The sequence below is a fragment of the Pezoporus occidentalis genome, unplaced genomic scaffold (genome assembly GCF_034315485.1).
Source record: "Pezoporus occidentalis ecotype Australia unplaced genomic scaffold, CSIRO_AGI_Poc_V1 ctg19, whole genome shotgun sequence".
NCBI classification, from domain to species: Eukaryota; Metazoa; Chordata; class Aves; order Psittaciformes; family Psittacidae; genus Pezoporus; species Pezoporus occidentalis.
Window position 1 is genome coordinate 4,333,523 of NW_026913748.1, and position 17,780 is coordinate 4,351,302.

At 41.9% G+C, this 17,780-nt stretch overlaps 1 protein-coding gene across 3 annotated transcripts in view; it reads left to right on the forward strand.

The window, feature by feature from the left end:
* Positions 1-17,780, forward strand: part of FAM180A (family with sequence similarity 180 member A) — an 82,726-nt gene that overhangs the window by 44,648 nt on the left and 20,298 nt on the right. For 2 of the 3 annotated variants that reach the window (XR_009964365.1, XM_062616487.1), the window contains exon 1: positions 11,777-12,415. The exons of the other annotated variant lie outside the window; for it this stretch is intronic. Coding sequence is in view for 1 of the 2 variants with exons in the window: in XM_062616487.1 (XP_062472471.1) it covers positions 12,319-12,415 (97 nt within the window). In the remaining variant the exon portion in view is untranslated. Of the gene's footprint in view, positions 1-11,776; positions 12,416-17,780 lie in introns of those variants that run through there. 3 annotated transcript variants of the gene reach the window in all.

Sequence of the window (17,780 nt, forward strand, 5' to 3'; positions counted from 1 at the left end):
CCTTATTTCTGCATGAGAACACTGTAAGAGCTTTCCAGCTCTGCTGCATCCATTAATCCCACCAGGCCTGTAGTGTTTTTATGGCTGTCCTACTGTGGGCTCCTATAAGTGGGGCCCTTTACAAACACTGAGGTGGGTCTGGTGTGGTTTTGCCCAACTCCTATCATGCTTTCCTCTGACTCTTTTGGTGGCACCTGGCCTCTGCAGCCTGAGGCCCAGACGCATTTGTCTTTTAACCACTCCAGACAGCAATGCCAATGCACCCTCTTGATGCTGAGCGCTTCCAGGCAGATCCTCACGATTAGAGACAGAAGTTCTGCTTGATGAAACTTAATATCTAAAGCCTAGTTTAAAGACAGGATGTCACAGCTGTACACACAGATATACAGAAGAGAGTTAGGCAGATAGGCATCTTGTTTTGCATGATGCATTTGCATGCTTCTCCAAAGACGATATTCATAAAACCTGTACCTGCAGATAAAAACGTACCACTGCTTTCTGTGGAGCCTCACACAACGATTTGGCTTTGAGAGAAACCAAACTGGAAACATTTCTTCAACTCTTTCCATAATCCTTTTGAGCTTTATGAACTCAACTAAAAGAAGTACTAAATCCAAGCCATTCTTGGTTTGGATTTTAGTCCTCAGACCTCAGTTAATGAGGTTTATTAAGGCTAGTTCCTCTTATCGTATCTGTTGTTACATGGGCAAATAAATGCTGACTGGAAACCAAGCTTCCTTCCCTGCAAAAGATTTTTCCATTGTCAAAAATGTTCTGTGTTTAGACAAATCCAACGCTTCCCCTCTCTTGTTAAAATGATTTTGTGCTGTGTAAGTGATTAATCATTAAGAAGAGCAGTGAAGAAGGGTTAACTAGGGTTATAAAATGCTCATGGGATATGGAGGAGCCAGGCTGAAATCCCTGCCTCAGTTGATATTGGTTTGCTTGAAGAAAAAGGAGCACTTACAGCAGAGGAACCTAAAGGACACTCCTCATGTAGGCAATAAACAGATATGGCTCTTGTCTCAAATGTGGGATTCACAAGGACTTGAATCTAAGTTTTCCATTCTCTGTAGCAATTCACTGTAAGATTTCATATGCCTACTGAGGACTGGGTGTTCTCTCAATCTTGACCAACAGTACCCTCTGGGGTTTAGAGATGTTTCCTCCCAGAACTGGTACATGCATTTTTCCCTACCTGCAAAAACTTCAGTTTCATCTAACTGATGTATTCCAAGAAGAAACACACTCATGCAGTTCCTTACAAACTCCACATTACATGAATCTCATTGATTATACTGTTTAGAAAAAGGGTACAGTGCTTTCTCCCTCTCTTCTGTAGTTTGGTTATCATTATCAGTAAACACTTCTCTTGTTTTAGCCACAGGTAATGTACAAGAACTGGGGTCAGTCTGCCCTTCATTACAGTTTTTGCTGTTGCATATGACAAAAACAGTTGGGAACAACAGTTCAAGCCCCATTGAACTAAGGCAACTTAGCAATAGGTAATTGTTCAAGTTACAGATACAAGCTAGGACTCTCTCAGTGTGACTGGTACCATTAGTACACTGGAGGTTTGGCACAAGTTGAGCTCATCAGACTGTTCCCTTTCCCTCTTGGCACTTGATAGCATAGCCCAGGATGCAAGAAGCAGCTGACACAGCTTCTGACAAAGAACAAGTACAAATGTCAGAGAGGTAAGTTCACTCCAGTGGAAGAGATTCCTTACTACCATGCTTCACAGGTGTGAAAGACAGCTTTCCCTCTCACTGAGGGAGCTGCTCTAAGCTGTAACACTCTCTCCGTCTGTATGCATACACACACACATGCATATACCCTTATAGGTATAGTTCTGAAAATTTATTGTTTTTTCCATTACATTTGCTTTCAGGCTTTTTTGCCAAGATAAGGAAGGAAGAAAGTGAGAGCACTTCAGAAAGAAACCAGCCCATACCGTTCTCAGCAATAAGAGAGGTAATTTGGTTGTGTTTTCACCCATTCACTGTGCCACACACAGTCAAGAAATATTGGCAGATAATATGAACACTGTGCTCTTAATTTTGATGGTTTGTGGGTGCTAGGCACAAGAGAGGAAGCTTGTTCTGGAAGGGGTCAGAGAAATGTAGCAGGCAGCAGCACCACAAGCTGAATTTTCCCTGAGGCAACACGTCTAACACAATTGGCAGCTCATTTCTCCTGCCCTTGGATGTGAGCTGCTTCTGAATGCCTCCCTTGTGCTAGTGCTGGTACTGAGCTAAATGTGGGATTGGTGCCAATGATTACAATTCCCATTAGCTGGAATATACATTAACTTCAGAGGCTGTGGACCTCTCCAGCAAGGGAATAGGCTGCTGTATACAGACATTATTTTTCTGGAAGAGAAGGAACTCTGTTGTGTGCCTTTTACTCACTCACACAATCTGTTTGTCTAATTTTCTTTTGTTTGGTTGGTTTTGATTTGGTTTGGTTTGGGGTTTTTTTTGAAACTGGCACTACTGAAAACGATTTATAAGGGCCCTGGGCCAGATTCATCACTGCGCTGTAGCATTTTAGGTTGTCAAGCAACGTGGCACTGGGCGTCTGCAGCCTGCTGGGGATGAGGACATAGCCCAGCAACAGGCGGCTCCTCCAGCCTGGCAGGATGGCTGGGAAGTTTGCATCTGCCTTTGCCTCACCACGCACGTACACACAAGGCAAGAGGATGCCCTGCAAACCTGAGCAGAAAGAGCGGGGTCACATCTGGGAAGAAAGTCTCTTGAAGCTGCAATGTTTTAAAGCAGCTGTGAGAGCTCTTTTGAACGGAGGGCATTTCCCATGGTTTACCTTTGCTCCTTTATCCTTAAATGAACCTGCCATCCTGGTCAGATTTTAGCTGTAAGCATGAGTTGTTAATCAGCTGTCTCTCCTCCTGAAGCCTAAGATACAGTCTATGGCGTTAAGATTCACTTTACAGCTGTTTATCAAGAAAAATCCTGGCTCACAAGTGGGAAAAGTGTGTCTTCACAACATTATTGTCATCCAATACTTCATATGTTCAAGGCATCGATTGTTACTTTAGTCTGTGCAGCCTAGGAGATTAAATTGGTCCTGCCCTCCTTTTCCTCTACAAAGAGTGTGTTATTTTTTGGGCTGTCAGTAAAACTGTGTCTCAGCTTGTACAATCAAGTTGCTGTTTCACAAAAGGGAGCCGAGGAAAGGCCTGGAGAAGTGAGGAGCTAGCATCTGCTCTTGAGTGTCCTCATTCTCTCCCACCACTGAAACAGGTGTCTTGATTTTTAACATTGAGGAGCTGGTCATTTTTTCCATCTCTTAAGTCTACTAAGCAAATTTGCATGCTAAATGTCTCTGTTGGTTAGGTCCTTGGAGAATGAACCAAGATGTGACCTGTTTGAATGAAATAAAGTGAAAATTCCTTTGTGGCTCACTACAGAGGCACAGCATGGTGGATAAACAGGACACCTAAAGCACCCCAGGGCCTCAGCAGAGGTGAGGGCTCATATGTGCTGAGTATGGCATAGACAGTCTCTGGCCAGAAGTTTTTACAGTCTAAAGTAATAAACAGATGAGGAACAAGGGCAGCATTGTCTTCCCTTTTCTGCACACAGGGAACTAAGGCAGAGAAAAGTCAATGGTTTACTCAAAGTTTGCATTTTGCCTGAAGCCTGTATCACACAAAGAAAGAACCAGAAAGGTCCCCAGATTCCTCTTGAAGACCTTTCCTACAATGTTGTTCTCATATTTGAAAACTCTGATGCTTCAGAAAATTATTAATTGCTTCCTGAACCTCTGCCAGCCAGGCATACTGGCAGCATGGAAAAAGTAAGTCTTACAGCTGTGAAGATCTGCACATTCTCAATAGATGTGGGGTGTCAGGCACACGTCAGACCTTCTGTTTTTTGAGAGTGTTTTGACTCCCTGCATCCTCCCTGCCTGAAAACTGGTTTAAGGGGCTTATTTAGGCCACATGGCTGCTCAAGGGGAAAGGAAGAGCTGGACCACTCTTCTGCTTCCATCTGAAGGCTATGGGTTGAGCTGTCCTCTCACCTTGCTCCTGTTTTAAATCACCTGCATTCCCCTGAAAGGCCCCATCGATGCTACACTGGAGTAAACAAGTGGGAATGTCAGCGAACCAGCAGAAGATCTGGAAACTGGAAGAAGTTTTCAGAGCAGGAACAACTGGATCTGGCTTTCACATTGCACCTCTCATTGACTCAAGTTTTATCTCAGGCCTTTTAAAAAAGACCCCAGCTTTGATCAGTTCCTGTGCCAATATGCTGGTACCATAACCCCATGTGTATCTGACACTCATTCTTAATCTCAGCCCTCTTCTGTCATCCTCTTGTATGATCCAACCTCATCCCGCTCTCATTTGACTCTTTATGTAATGCCACTGCATTACACCCCTTCTCTAATGCTGTCACCACATAATCCATCTTTACTGTGTCTTTAATCTCCTAGTTTTATAAATATTAGCCTGAGCCTTGCTTTTTTTTTTTTTTTTACCCAGGACAATTTCCATCGACAGTTTCAACAAATTCATGAATCTAGGATTATATTCTAAGCCATAAAATCTGTAGAAAGCTCTTTTCTGGCTCTTCTTGGTAATAACTTGTGGTAATGAGCTTATGTTTATTGTTTAATATTTCTCTTTGCACCAGAGATGGTATCAGTTATTCTTGGTTTTGTATTGTAATGTTCTGGTTTTGTTTCGTATTATTTTGTTTTTTATTTAACAATTTGTGTCTTTATTTACTGAGGAGAATTTTTTCCTGCTATTCTGATGATTTAACCATAAAACTCCCCCTGTGAATGTTCGCGACTGTCATTATTGACTTTCTAGGCTGAGAGACAGGAAATTCTCTGCATAGCTGACCTTCCTTTATGATATTAGCAGCAATTTGTGACAGAAAATTCTTGTCGGCTTCATTTCAGACCTTGTCCTGCAGTAGCAATACTAACAGCATTTTCTGTTGCTTAACTGCAAGTCATAGCCTTGATGTTTGCATTGGCTGTGTGCCACTGGAGCTTACATTGGCAGCCAACAGGTTGCAAAAAAGCAGAACTGATGAAATCTTTGAAAAGTTTAATTTTCCAAAGGGGTTATGCTGCATTACCCAGTACAAACTACATCCCTTTAAGCTGGTATAAATCAGTACAGATTCTCTAAGGTAGGCGTACCTTTAGTGATTTACATCAGCAACTGATCTAGCAGCTGCAAAGAAAATTAACAGTCTGTATTTTATAAGGTGCAACAAGTCAGACTTCCATCAGTGACTTTCCATGCTAGCATCTCCTCGCTACTGTGACTCCATGCCCCTTCCTCTGTGAATAGGTGTGAGAAGCACCAACTTGACTGCTGCTTGAGGAACGGAACAAAAATACCCTTATATATTGTCTCCAAATTTTTTTTTTGAAAAAGTGGCATCCTTAATTTGTAGCACAACACACATTTGATAAAAACAGCCTTACTAGCACATCAGGTTTATGAAGTCTTGATTTAGGAGAGACCCTGGCTCAGCATTGCTGGGTTTAACTGTGAGTATGCTCAACTTTGCTGTGAGCCATATTCACAGCCCCAGTTTCAGTATCTCAGCTATCTGTACAGTGCCTGGGGAGAAGGCCTGATGTCTGAGAATGATTCACATAATCCAGGCTGAAGCAAAGAGACCATCTAAGCTAGTCAAGATGAAATACCAAGGAGAAAGGGATGTATTAAATATCTTTGGAGCTTAAAGCTAGTGGGAGTTATTTGTCTCTCCTCAGGTTTTCATTGTAAACATGAACCCCCTCCCAACTTTTTATGTCTGGAACAGGAGAGGGTTCTCTTCTTAATTAGTATACTTGACTAGAATCCAAGAACTTGGATTCAGATACTTCTTGAGCTCTCATCTCTTACGTGAGTCTGGTGAATAATGAAATATCAATGGAATGTATTCTGCTTCTAAAAAAAGATGGGTAAGTAAGTAGTAAGGCCTGCATCTTCTGTGTGAGTGTTGTGATCATGGTGAAAGAGTGGTCCTTTCATTCCTTCTCTCTGCCACAATGAATTTTTAATTCATTCCACAGATAGAAACAGATTCAGCAACAGAGTTGAAAAGCTCCATCACAGAAGATCCTGTTATTCAGGTCTTAGAGTCACCACTTATGATATGTATTCACATCTCCTCAGGCAAAGAAATTATCTGGCCCAGGACACCATACAAAGCAGGCAACTTCTCAAACGATTAAGTCAAAGTAAAATATGTGCCCCATCTGCTTCCTGATTATGTGGAAAAAACCTGAAATGGGCAACATGGGACTTGAGAAGGGGCACTTGCAGCCATATGTTTTTGTAAATATGAAGGCAAGCCTCAATATTTTGTTTGAAATATGAAATAGGATATGAGCAGCCCCGTCTTTTCAAGGTAGATACAGTGATACAAGCATTTAAGAAGCCTCCCAGGCGAAGCTTAGGCACACAAGGAATTCAGATATCTGCAAAGCTGCATGGGCAGAATTTAAATGCTGGTTATTTAAATGCTGATCTGTAAAGCATCAGCTCAGCGTCTAAGTGCTTTTGTGACCGTGAGCTCAGATAGCTGGATCAAGGTAGCAAGAGAGCTCTGGGGCTTAAGGACAACTAAAAGATGCTTCAAAGTCCTTTCCAACTTACAACTCCATTGCACTATATGGCTATGTGAGGTTCATCCTGGCTGTTGTTACTTTGAGGCTTGGTGAGATTCTTCCATCTAAACCGTTGCTGCAGAAAGATGCAATCTCATCTGAGCAGCCAGCAAGAGACACTATGGACAATGAGGTTCAAATGCCAGTAGTCCAGTTTCAAAAGAACTTCTTTTCTTCTCCTGGGAGCTTGTGTACAGCTATTTTTTCCCCTCTCTTTGTGCTCCTAGTTATGAGGGTATTTCTTGGCCTCTTGTGAAAGCTACTTTCTCTTTTTTGGTAGATAGCACTGATGTTGTGTGAGCTGCTGCAGTGTCAGATTAGGGCCTTGTATTTGGGGCATAGGAGGGGATCAGCTTTTGGTTTCTATTCCCAGCTCTACCATCAATTCATTCAGTGGCTGAGTCACTTTGTCTGTATGTCTCCATTTATACATCTCTGTGGTGGGAAGGAGACCAAGGTCTGTGCCACGCATTAATATTGTTCCACTGTGCTGGCATACCAGCAGGCAGATGCTGTATTGCCTATGGTGCAAGGCAGGGCTCTGGCTGCAGAGAAAAGTTTCTGGTTCAGAGGAACTTCCTCCCCACACATACTGTTTTCTAGTTGAAATAGGGCAAATCTAAGAAAATATCTGTTTGACAGAAGATTTGCAAGGGACTCTCACAGCTACTGAGGTGTCAGGGCAGAAATGGAACCCCGCCTTGGGTTTTGCAGAAGCTCATCAAAGCCAAAGCTGAACTGACATCATGGGCTGGTACTCTCCAGTGAAAAAGAGATTATTTTTCTTGGAATACCCACAGGCTGCTGATCTTGGATCACCCTTTGCTTCTCTATTCTTTTTTTAGATTTCAAGTTATTTCACACAATGAGCTACTAAAGAGGACACGTAAGGGCACCTCCCCTGAAGCACTGGTTGCTCCAGAGCATCCCTTGGGAAATACAGGGTTTCTAAACTCCCAGCCTGCTGAAGTTGTCCTATGACAGCACCTGTGATGAAAAGGCCAGCTTTGGAGCACCAGCTGCCTGCTGTCACTCTGCATGGGCTGCAAAAAGGCAGCTGGCAGCTTTCCTGTTCAGTCTTCACCCACTTCTTTCCTGCCTGCCCTATTTCCAGGTTCTTAAAAAGACCGTGTGGGAGTAGCAGTATCTACAGACACTGAGAGCATCAGGATGGAGGAATCAAACGGAATAGCTGCTCCCCTAGTATCTAATCATATCACTGAGAGTGGCAGAGATGTCCATTTTCACCTCAAACAGCCTGCAGAGGCAGCAGTCAGTCACATCTTTCCTGTGCCTGAAAGGTCTAGAAAGTACTAGGAGCACTGGAGGACTTGCAGCTTGGGTTGGAAAAGATCATGATCTGTAGATCAACCTGGTCTTGAACATTGCCAGGGATGGGGCAGTTACAGCTTCTCTGGGCAACCTGTTCCAGTGTCTCAACACCCTAACAGTGAAGAACTTTTTCCTTATATCTAACCTAATTCTCCGCTCTTTCAGTTTGAAACAGTTACCCCTTGTCCTGTCACTGCATGCTTTTGCAAAAAGTCTTTCTTGTAGGCCCCTTTAGGTACTGGAAGGCTGCTATAAGGTGTCCCCAGAGCCTTCTCTTCTCCAGGCTGAACAAGCCCAGCTCTCTCAGCCTGTCTCCGTAGAAGTGCTCCAGCCCTCGGATCACCTTTGTGGCCTCCTCTGGACTTGTTCCAACAGGTCTACTTTCTCATTGTGTTGGCCTCAAAGCTGAATGCTGTACTCCAAGTGGGTACTTGAGTGAGAGCAGAACTGAAGGGCAGAACCATCTCCTTCAATGTGCTGCTCCTGCTCCTTTTGATGCAACCCAAGATATGGTTGGCTTTCTGAGGTGCAAGCACACACTGCCAGCTCATGTTCAGCTTCTTGTCAACCAAAGTAATCTGAAAGTGTTTAATATTTATAAATAGTGAGGATTTCTACCCTGCTTTAGCATTCATTATAGTTGAAATGACTCAAATCTCCAGCATAGGCAGAAAATGCCTTTAGCTTAAACTGAGCAACTATCTAGTAAAATATAATAATGAGATAAATAGAAGCTGTATAGATGAAATGCCCTGAGCATGCTTGAAAGATTTATTTCCTGGCTTCAGCTGGAGGGCTTTCTACTAGGAAGGATATGATTTTCTGTGTATGCATCCATATGGGAGAGAAAAAGTTCTACAGGTTTGAGGGGTATTTACACTTCTCAGGGACATGCCACAGGGAAACCATTTCTTATTTTACATGGAACTGTTGTATGTACAGGTGCATTTCCTGTAAGAAAAAAAGATGTGAGTGCATGATTCACAGTCCTAAAGTAAAATTTGCCCTTCAGTTGTGATACATGAAGAGAGGCAAAGCCAGAATTCCTGAAGACTGCGCTGAGGAGTGTGGCCTTGAACCACAGACTGGGAGAGTTCGTATTTGAGCTCAGATAAGGAAAAGGTTGCTAGAGAGGATTCTGTAGCCAGACTCAGATAAAGGAGAAATACATAATAATAATTAAAAAATCACATATAATGTAGCTTCCGAGCAATATTTCTAGGGTCTCAAAAAGGAGAGAGCAGTAGTAATTTTATACTCTCATATCTCTTTGAGCTGTATGCCAGTATTCTCACACATCTCTTCTGTCTTTCTCAGTTGCTGTTCCTCTGTTGCTCCAAGGGTGCTTGCTCCAGAGGCTGGACATGGAAGGGAAGATTACGGAAGGAAATACCTGGGATTTTTCTCCTCTTCATTTCTAGCCAGAAGTGACAACGAACAAGCAGAGGAAGTGTCCTGTTGCTGACAGCCAGGAGGTAGAGCCGTTCTGCAGAGCTCTTTCTGAAAAATAGTTCTGATTCTGGTTTAGAGGGTGATGGCGCCTGTCTATGCTCCTTCATTTTCTTCTATCAGCTGCTGTTTTCTTAGAAATTATATAGAATTTCAGAAGAGTTTCCATCTCTTCATCCCTGAAACCCACTGAAAATGCGTTCCTTTGTTACTTCACAGGATTTTAAGTTTTCTCATAATTTTCTTTCATTTCTCAAGCCTGCAATGCACATCCCAAATGCTGCTTCTCCCTTGTCTCACTCTGAAACATATTGTTCACAGACCCTGCTGACATTACTTGTTATACCAGCGTAGTTAGTTAGGCTGATGTAGTCACATGCAGTTCTGGTAGGTGCAGTTCTTGTGTCCTCAACATAAAAAGGACATAGAACTGTTGGAACAAGTCCAGAGAAGGGCCACGAGGATGATCAGGGGACTGGAGCACCTCCTGTATGAAGACAGGCTGAGGAAGTTGGGGCTGTTCAGCCTGGAGAAGAGAAGGCTGTGTGGAGACCTCATAGCAGCCTTCCAGTATCTGAAGGGAGCTTATAGGGATGCTGGGGAGGGACTCTTCATTAGGGACTGTAGTGATAGGACAAGGGGTAATGGGTTAAAACTTCAACAGGGGAAGTTTAGATTGGATATAAGGAGGAAATTCTTTCCTGTTAGGGTGGTGAGGCACTGGAATGAGTTGCCCAGGGAGGTTGTGAATGCTCCATCCCTGGCAGTGTTCAAGGCCAGGTTGGACGAAGCCTTGGGTGATATGATTTAGCGTGAGGTGTCCCTGCCCATGGCAGGGGGGGTTGGAACTAGATGATCTTAAGGTCCTTTCCAACCCTAACTATTCTATGATTCTATTCTATGATTCTACATTAAGGAAGCCATTTATATCCACTGTGTTTGCTTGCTAGAGAACGTTTATTAAGGTGGTTTACTAAAATTAAGGGCTACTTCCTCAAGCCCTCCCTGCTGGTTGAAGTCTTTCCAGTAGGAGTTTCACCACAATGTTTTGTCTTCAGTGGTTGACAGATCATTATCCCCTTATCATGGTGTAAGTAAGTTGCACCTTCTTGATGAAAATTGTCTTGATGTACATCACCTCAGTATTGCCATTCTAATGAGTGGATCCACCTCCTCCAGACAGCAACTCATCCTGTTCCAAGTGTCTTATGTGAGCTAAGTAGGAATAATCATCTTCTTGTGTCATCTGCTTTTCTTTCTCCCTCTCTCTAGGGAATGTTAAGCTAGTTTACTCCAGTTCCATAATTTCTGGACAGTATGAGTGAGCCTACTCTTAGCTTTAACTTTCATTCAGACCCATCCTAAATATGTTACAGTAAAAAGAGTACATAGCAAAAGAGTTAGTTAGCCACCTTCTGCTTGAATTACGCCTTTTGTCGTCTCCTTGGCATATAAAATACTGTCTTACATTCATACGCTGTAATGTGGGAGTAACCTGAGGCAGCCTGGGCACAGGAAAATCTGTATATGTAGGAAAAGAAAGGGAGTTGCCTTAAGCAGGACAACCTTATTTGACCCTCCTCCTTCCTTTACAGCTGGTGTTACTTGAAGCTGGGACAGAGAAGAATGAGGGGACTCAGGCTAAGGCCAGATGTTGGCATGAGGCATATAGGAGCTGAACAGGTTTTCTCCATGCCTTCCTGCTAGTGCCCATTAATTGTGAGCCACAGTGCCCTCTGCCATTCCAGCTCTTGATCCTCTCCCTTAATTCTTCTATTCATACCTTCTGAGCTGGAGTCTTCTTTCTTATGTGCCATTTTTACACCAGTGTAAATTCATGTTTGTGGATTTGCTCCTGGCTTACACTCACCTATAAAAGAAGAGAATTAGACTCATCACTTCTAGGCACCACATGGAGTATCCCCTATCCCTTGATTCTGCTAAATACTCCTTATTTTTTGTCATTCTGTTCAACACACAGTAACCTGCTGTTATGTATTCCAGTGCTGTATTCCCACAAAGCACCCCTCAATGCTGCTGCTACCGCTGTGCTAGGGGCAGTAGGTACCTGCAGTTTCCTACATGCTGGGCTGCTCTGGGGTAAACACTTCAGCGTTATCTTCCCTGGGGCCAAGGTCAAGGAGACCTCTATCAGTAGCCTTGTCAGCACCACCTCTCCACACTCAGACTGGCTACTGTAGATTGTCTTTAGGATTGCTTAATATTCCATTTAGTATCATTGAAGAGCCAGTTAAGGATTTAGACCTTCCTGTTCTCTTCACTGGCCAAATGATCGAAAAGACCAACTGGTCTAAGTGTGGCATTTTATGTTCTTAGTAAAGGACTGATTATATGAATCACAGTAGCAAAATGTTCTTGCAGAGCACATACCCCGCTCCCTGACTTTAGCGTCCAAGGGAAGCTGTATACCGTTCCAGACGAGGGTTTTACTTTAGACATGGGTTAGCACATAGCCCCCTGCATTACAGAGCAGTAGCTACTGAGCTAGGATCCAAAAGTGTCCTTAAATGAAGTTACTTGTGGCTCTTTATTGGACAAAAATAAATTCCAACTGGGCCATATAACAAATGAAACTCAAGTACAAAAATGTAATGATATTTATTCACACAGCTGCCAGCAAACTCACATGCACTATGAGTCATTCCAGATGTGGATAAAAACAAAGTCTGTCTGTGAAAGTAAGTTTCCTGATCCCGAGGAGACTTCGTTTGGGAGTGGAGCTGCACACTGACTTCAGCTGTACTCAGAACAGACAGGTTCTCCTTCAAAGGGGGAGGGGGAGAGGAAAAGCCATTTATTTATTCCTGAAAAGAAAGGAACTAGGAAATTGAAAAAGCTACTATACAGCTAGACATGTGTATTTTAAAGAGAAGGATGCTTTGGAAGACTTTACTGCTGCTGTTGTTCTATTACAGTGCTCATGCCACTGTGACCCACAAATGGAACAGAGGTAAGATTTAAATATGAAAAACTGTTTAGTAGAAAACTTTGAGTTTTTAGATTTGGTCTGAAATTATGTTACATTCTACATATACATACATATATTTATATATAGTACATATATAAATATATATATAATTTGTCCCTTCCAACTCTCGAATTCTTTTTCTCCTTTAAACAGGTCAGCTAAGTAATTATATAGACAAATAGAAAAATACACATGCATAAGTGCATAAAGGTAAAATGCTATATGTATTGTATTATAATATAAATAATATATATAAAATATCCCAAGAACCAAGCCAACATTATTTTCTCAATTTTTTCTTTCTCATTCTTTCTCCCTTTTCTCCTGCATTAATAAAAATCATAGATGATGAAAGCTTAAAGCAAAAGCCTTTGCAGTCACAGGTGGCATAACCTTCCGTTCCACCAGGCAGATACCTCGTAATAGTAAACACAACAATGCCTGGATTTTGAAAGGTGCTTAGGAATGCCTACGATGTTACCCTGACAGACTAGCACATAGAACATAAGGAAGTTATTAGGCTTCAGCTGCCAACATGACAATATGTAGTTGTGACATATTTGTATTCAAGTGTGTGGCAGTAACATATGAAACGTCTTGGGACTGTTGGATTGTATGGGAGATGCTTGCTTAAAAGATAGGGATGATGTCCTTTCCCTTTTTTGTTTTATTCTTTCCTCGGTATTTGGCATGGGTTCAGTAGCTGCTTGAAGTGGAAAAAGGAAACACCTCCCCAAAGATTTCTTTGGTTCTGATATTGAAATTCACTGAAATTCACTGAGGTCTGTTAAGACCTCAAGCATTCAGGTGCCCCTGTCCCCACCCCAATTGCCCATGTCTTCCTCATTATAACTGTATAGCTGATTTCTTTCTAGTCTACAGTTTGGGTTTGGTTTTGATTTTACAGGGGAGGCGATGGCTGAATGAATCAATGAAGAGGTATGCAATTCTGCTAGGGCTGTATGAATGCTTAGTTGTTCCTTGCAGTTAGTGGGGCTCACTGTCAGGGCAATGGCCTGGGACTCAGAATGGCAGATTCTTTCCCCAGTGTATTCATCAGCCTCTTGGATGATACTGGATGAGTCATTATACCTGCATATATCTTACTTTTCTCTTACTGTATAATAGATGATAATGACACCCATTGTCATAATAAAATCTCTTAATTCTGCACATAAGTGCTCATATTTTCAGAGGTGACACATAAAAGGGTGATAAAATCAGAACTAAATCTGTATATATTAAAAAAAAAACCCTACCTTTTGGAAGAATGAGGTTACCTAACCTCTGAAATGGAAAAAAAAAAGAAAAAGAAAAAGGTTCATTTCCATGGAATAATCTCTATGAAATTTAAGGATGTTCTTCAGTTTTGCTAACACACTTATTTTTCATTAACAACACAACCCTCAAATGAATCCATGCAACTATTAAAGGCCAATTTAACTGCCATGAATATTTAAAGAAAAACATCAGAATTCTACTATGCCTTTTGGGAAAGCAGATTGTTTTCAATTTGGAAGCTCTAGAGTTTGGGATTTGAGACTTCAGTGGAAAGAGAAGATTCATTCCCCTTTGTGATAAGGAATTCAGTTCTCACAAATACTGTATACAGACATTTGCTGAGGAGGAAACCACATTTTTTCTCCACAGCTGTTGGGACTATTCAGCTCCAAATATGTTTTAGAGGCATGACTCCTTCAATAATAGCTACTTCAGAGAACCTTCACTCCCCTAAACTATCTGTCAGCCCAACCAATGCCATCCTCATTTGCAGTATTTAGAGGGCCAGAGCGCTGTCCTAATTTTTGATTTGCTTAGAAACTTCAGGGGAAATTTGAGTACTGAGGCACGACACACCCTTCTGCACACTCAGAGCTCTTCCTCCCCTCCACAAATGACAACTGACTGGGTTAAACCTCAGTCATTTAGGTCTTATCCTATTCCTGATCTAAGTTTTGCAATAGAAAAGGAAAGACAGATCAGCACCTGGTCTAATGGAAATGAAAGACAGATCTGCATATGATCTCCATTTTTACTAGCAGTCCAGATTGTTTACAAACCAGTACGACAAAGGATCCTGCTTTAATTATCAACAGTGGTTGTTTGCAGCAGAAATAAACAGTCAATACCGCATAAAATATGGTCCATTTTTCATTGTTTTTTCACTAGGGGGCACTGGGGCAGCCTTGGATGCCCAGCCCTTGTAGCTAAGTATTGAAGCTTCGGCTCAAGAAAAAAGTCAGACCTCAGGAAAGATGAACATACTTGTGCTGATTGGTGAGTGGGAACTCCAGGCTGCCACCTCCTTTTTCACTTTGCTTTTACAAATGTCAATGAATGGAAATATATATATATATATATATGTATAAAAGCATTTCTGGCAGGAAAATTGAGTGGTTTTGTTTTCCTTTTTGGTTTTTTGATTTTATTTTTTTTTTCTTTTTCCTCACCCACCCATCCATTTGTGTTATAAATGTCACACACTTCAACCTGCCTAAATCCAGCTGTGGACATTGGCTCAGAAGTCATATGCAAAGCTTGGTCTCTAGGATGGACGTGTTCAGAGTAATAAGGAAAAGATCCTGAATGGTGATGAAATAATTTGCTTGTCACCATCTCAGGTTTCCTTGATACTGTTGTAGGATTAGCTGTGTGGCATTACACTCTCAGATTTTGTGAAGCACCTCTTTAGGGAGAAATGTTAGGTCTCTAATGAGTGATATTCCCTATGTGATGGTAAGGGTGAGGACAGATTAATTTCTGAAGGTCACAAATAAGAATCCCAGATCTTAAGAGATGTTTTTGCTGCAGAAACCAAGGAACAAATCCTGCTCTTTGTCAACAAAAATAAACAAAAATCTCTCATGCAGCTGTGGTAACTACACAAAGTGTCACTGCTTGCCACTCAGTTGCATTCATCAAACTAGTCTGATGAGCACCAGTGCATTGGAAAGCAGAAGTCAGCTTCAGATCGGCAATGTAAGAATTGCCTGCTTCTGCAGGAGAAACCTCTAAGGCAATCCTTATTAACATGTTTCACCTTAGCTAGCTGTAATTTATTTGCTGTAAGGGCTTCCTGATCCAAATAAATGGCACACAAACAGTAAGTACCATGCTTAACATGTTTGCTCAGGGAGCGAATATGCATTTTGATTTTCTGCGTTGAAGACACGAAATAAGAAAGTAAAAATTTTCACCCTCGAGTGAGAAAATGATGTAATAGCTATATTAGCTCACTGAGGTTTCATGCTTTTGGGGAATGGTTGTACTGTGCCTTTGAAACCTCAAAACCAGTTACTACGGTTGCATCCAGCCCTATCTGGTCCAAGTGCATTATTTTGTCTCTAGAGCTCTGTCAAAGTCAAATGGTTGTTCTAAAACATCAGAGGAACAGTTTGCTCTCCTTAGAGGCGTTCTGCAGAAGGAATTACTTGAAAGAACAGAAGGCCCATCCTCATAATTTCCCCACAGCAGTGCAAACTTCTAGTATTTGCTCTAGTGTTGTGGCAACTGAGTTTGTGAGTCTGATGGAGCAGCTGCTACATGAGCAACTTTTTCAGGGTGCTTCTGCTCGTGGGCTTAGCTACAGCAGGCTGGCAGGTCTCTGGTGCCAGGAGAGGGAGGACTATGTAGAAATGAGAGTTAGGCTGTTGCTAGAAAACCAGACAGTCTTTTTATAAGGAAGCTGTATTTAACCTATTCTATATTCTGTAATCATTTGCTATATAGCAGGTTGCTGGTGATCTTGCTGTGTGGGCAAAGGATGAATGCCTTGGAGACTAGGGCATGTGGTGCACCCCCACACCTTGTGACCTTATTTGCCTCTCTTCTTCCCTCATTTCACATTGCATCCTTACAGCTAGGCACTCCCTTATTGAGCAACTTGTGGGATCACACTGCTGACAATAGCACTTGGTTTGGCATTTTTGGCTTGGACAGACAAGCAGAAGGAATATGACCTGAACACAGCATGTAATTACAACACAAATGGTCAAACACATATATACACGTATGTCCAGAGGGCCTCGAGTATACCAGGTTGTGGTCTTGTTAAAAAACAATTTGTCCTACACTGTAAGTCATAGGAAGGAGGCATTAGAAGAATATTTTCTGCCCTTTAAGCAACCAGAAGAAAGCAAGGACAAAACTACATTTTCAAGCAGATCTGGAAAGTATGTGAGAATTAATGAACTAAGGATGTAACAAGGATATCTGCGTAGCACAATGACGTGTGGAGTAATGACCATAGACACAGGGCCAAGAAAAGCTGCCTGTCTTGCGCTTCACAGGACAGTGTAAGGACTCCAGCTGGTGTCCCTACAGGATGATAGTCACATGCATAGGATGTGCCCAAGAGAATGAGCTCTGCCTTTCAGCAGGGATCACCTGGTTGATCCCAGTACCACACTGATATGCTTACACTTCTTCTGGCTCTGACACCTCTGCCCTAAGCTTTACTGTGTAGCACAGACATGGCCCTCCTATTTCTAGTGGCAAATTCCTTGGGCATCAGCTGTGGTGACAATCTGAAACTATTAAATAAAGAGCTATTGCAGAAAGAGCAGAGACAGAGGACTGAAGAAGGGGCTGAAAAGGGATTACGTATTAGTACCTGGGAAAACTGCTTGGTGTTAAGAAAGGTAGCTAGAAGGTAAGAGTCTCTTAAAGGATTTCACCTGTGTAGGATAAATATCCAATAGGGTATGGCTGCAACTGTAATCAAAATCCTTTTCAGCATGTCCTGATTCCCCAGATACTTCTTTGAGGGCAGACTTAATTAATTTAACCTGCATGGAGGATGATCCCTAAATCAGAATTCACAGTGGACACCTGAAACTGAAAGATGTAAAGGATTCTTTAAAAAAAAAAAAATCAAAGTTTCTAATCTCTTCTAGGGCAATGATGCCAAACTGATGAGATCAGAAAGAGGATAGATTATAGAAGCTTCTACAGTTTAGTTTAGATCACAGATGGGTACTGTACTTTATAAAAGCAGTCATGCTGTTAGCAAGGAAGGCTCTAAGTGATTCTGAGGCTCTTTCTCCCCAGGAAGCAGCCAAAAAATGGCTAAAGATTACAGCTCATACAGTCATAAACTAGATAACAGAATCAAAAGTTAGAAAGGAGCTAGACAATTTTGAAGAAAATTGGGTAAGCAACAAGTGGAAGACCCATGAAGTAAAGCTGTTTTCTGTTTGATATGTGCTAGACTAAGTGAGAACTATGAGCTAAAAGTAGCACCAGTAGAATCTTTTCAGTAATCCCAGTTCCATTCCAGTACTGAGAACTGGCAAGTCAGTAAGGCATTTGTTGACATTTTGCTCTTTTTTGTTTTTTTTTCTTCAGG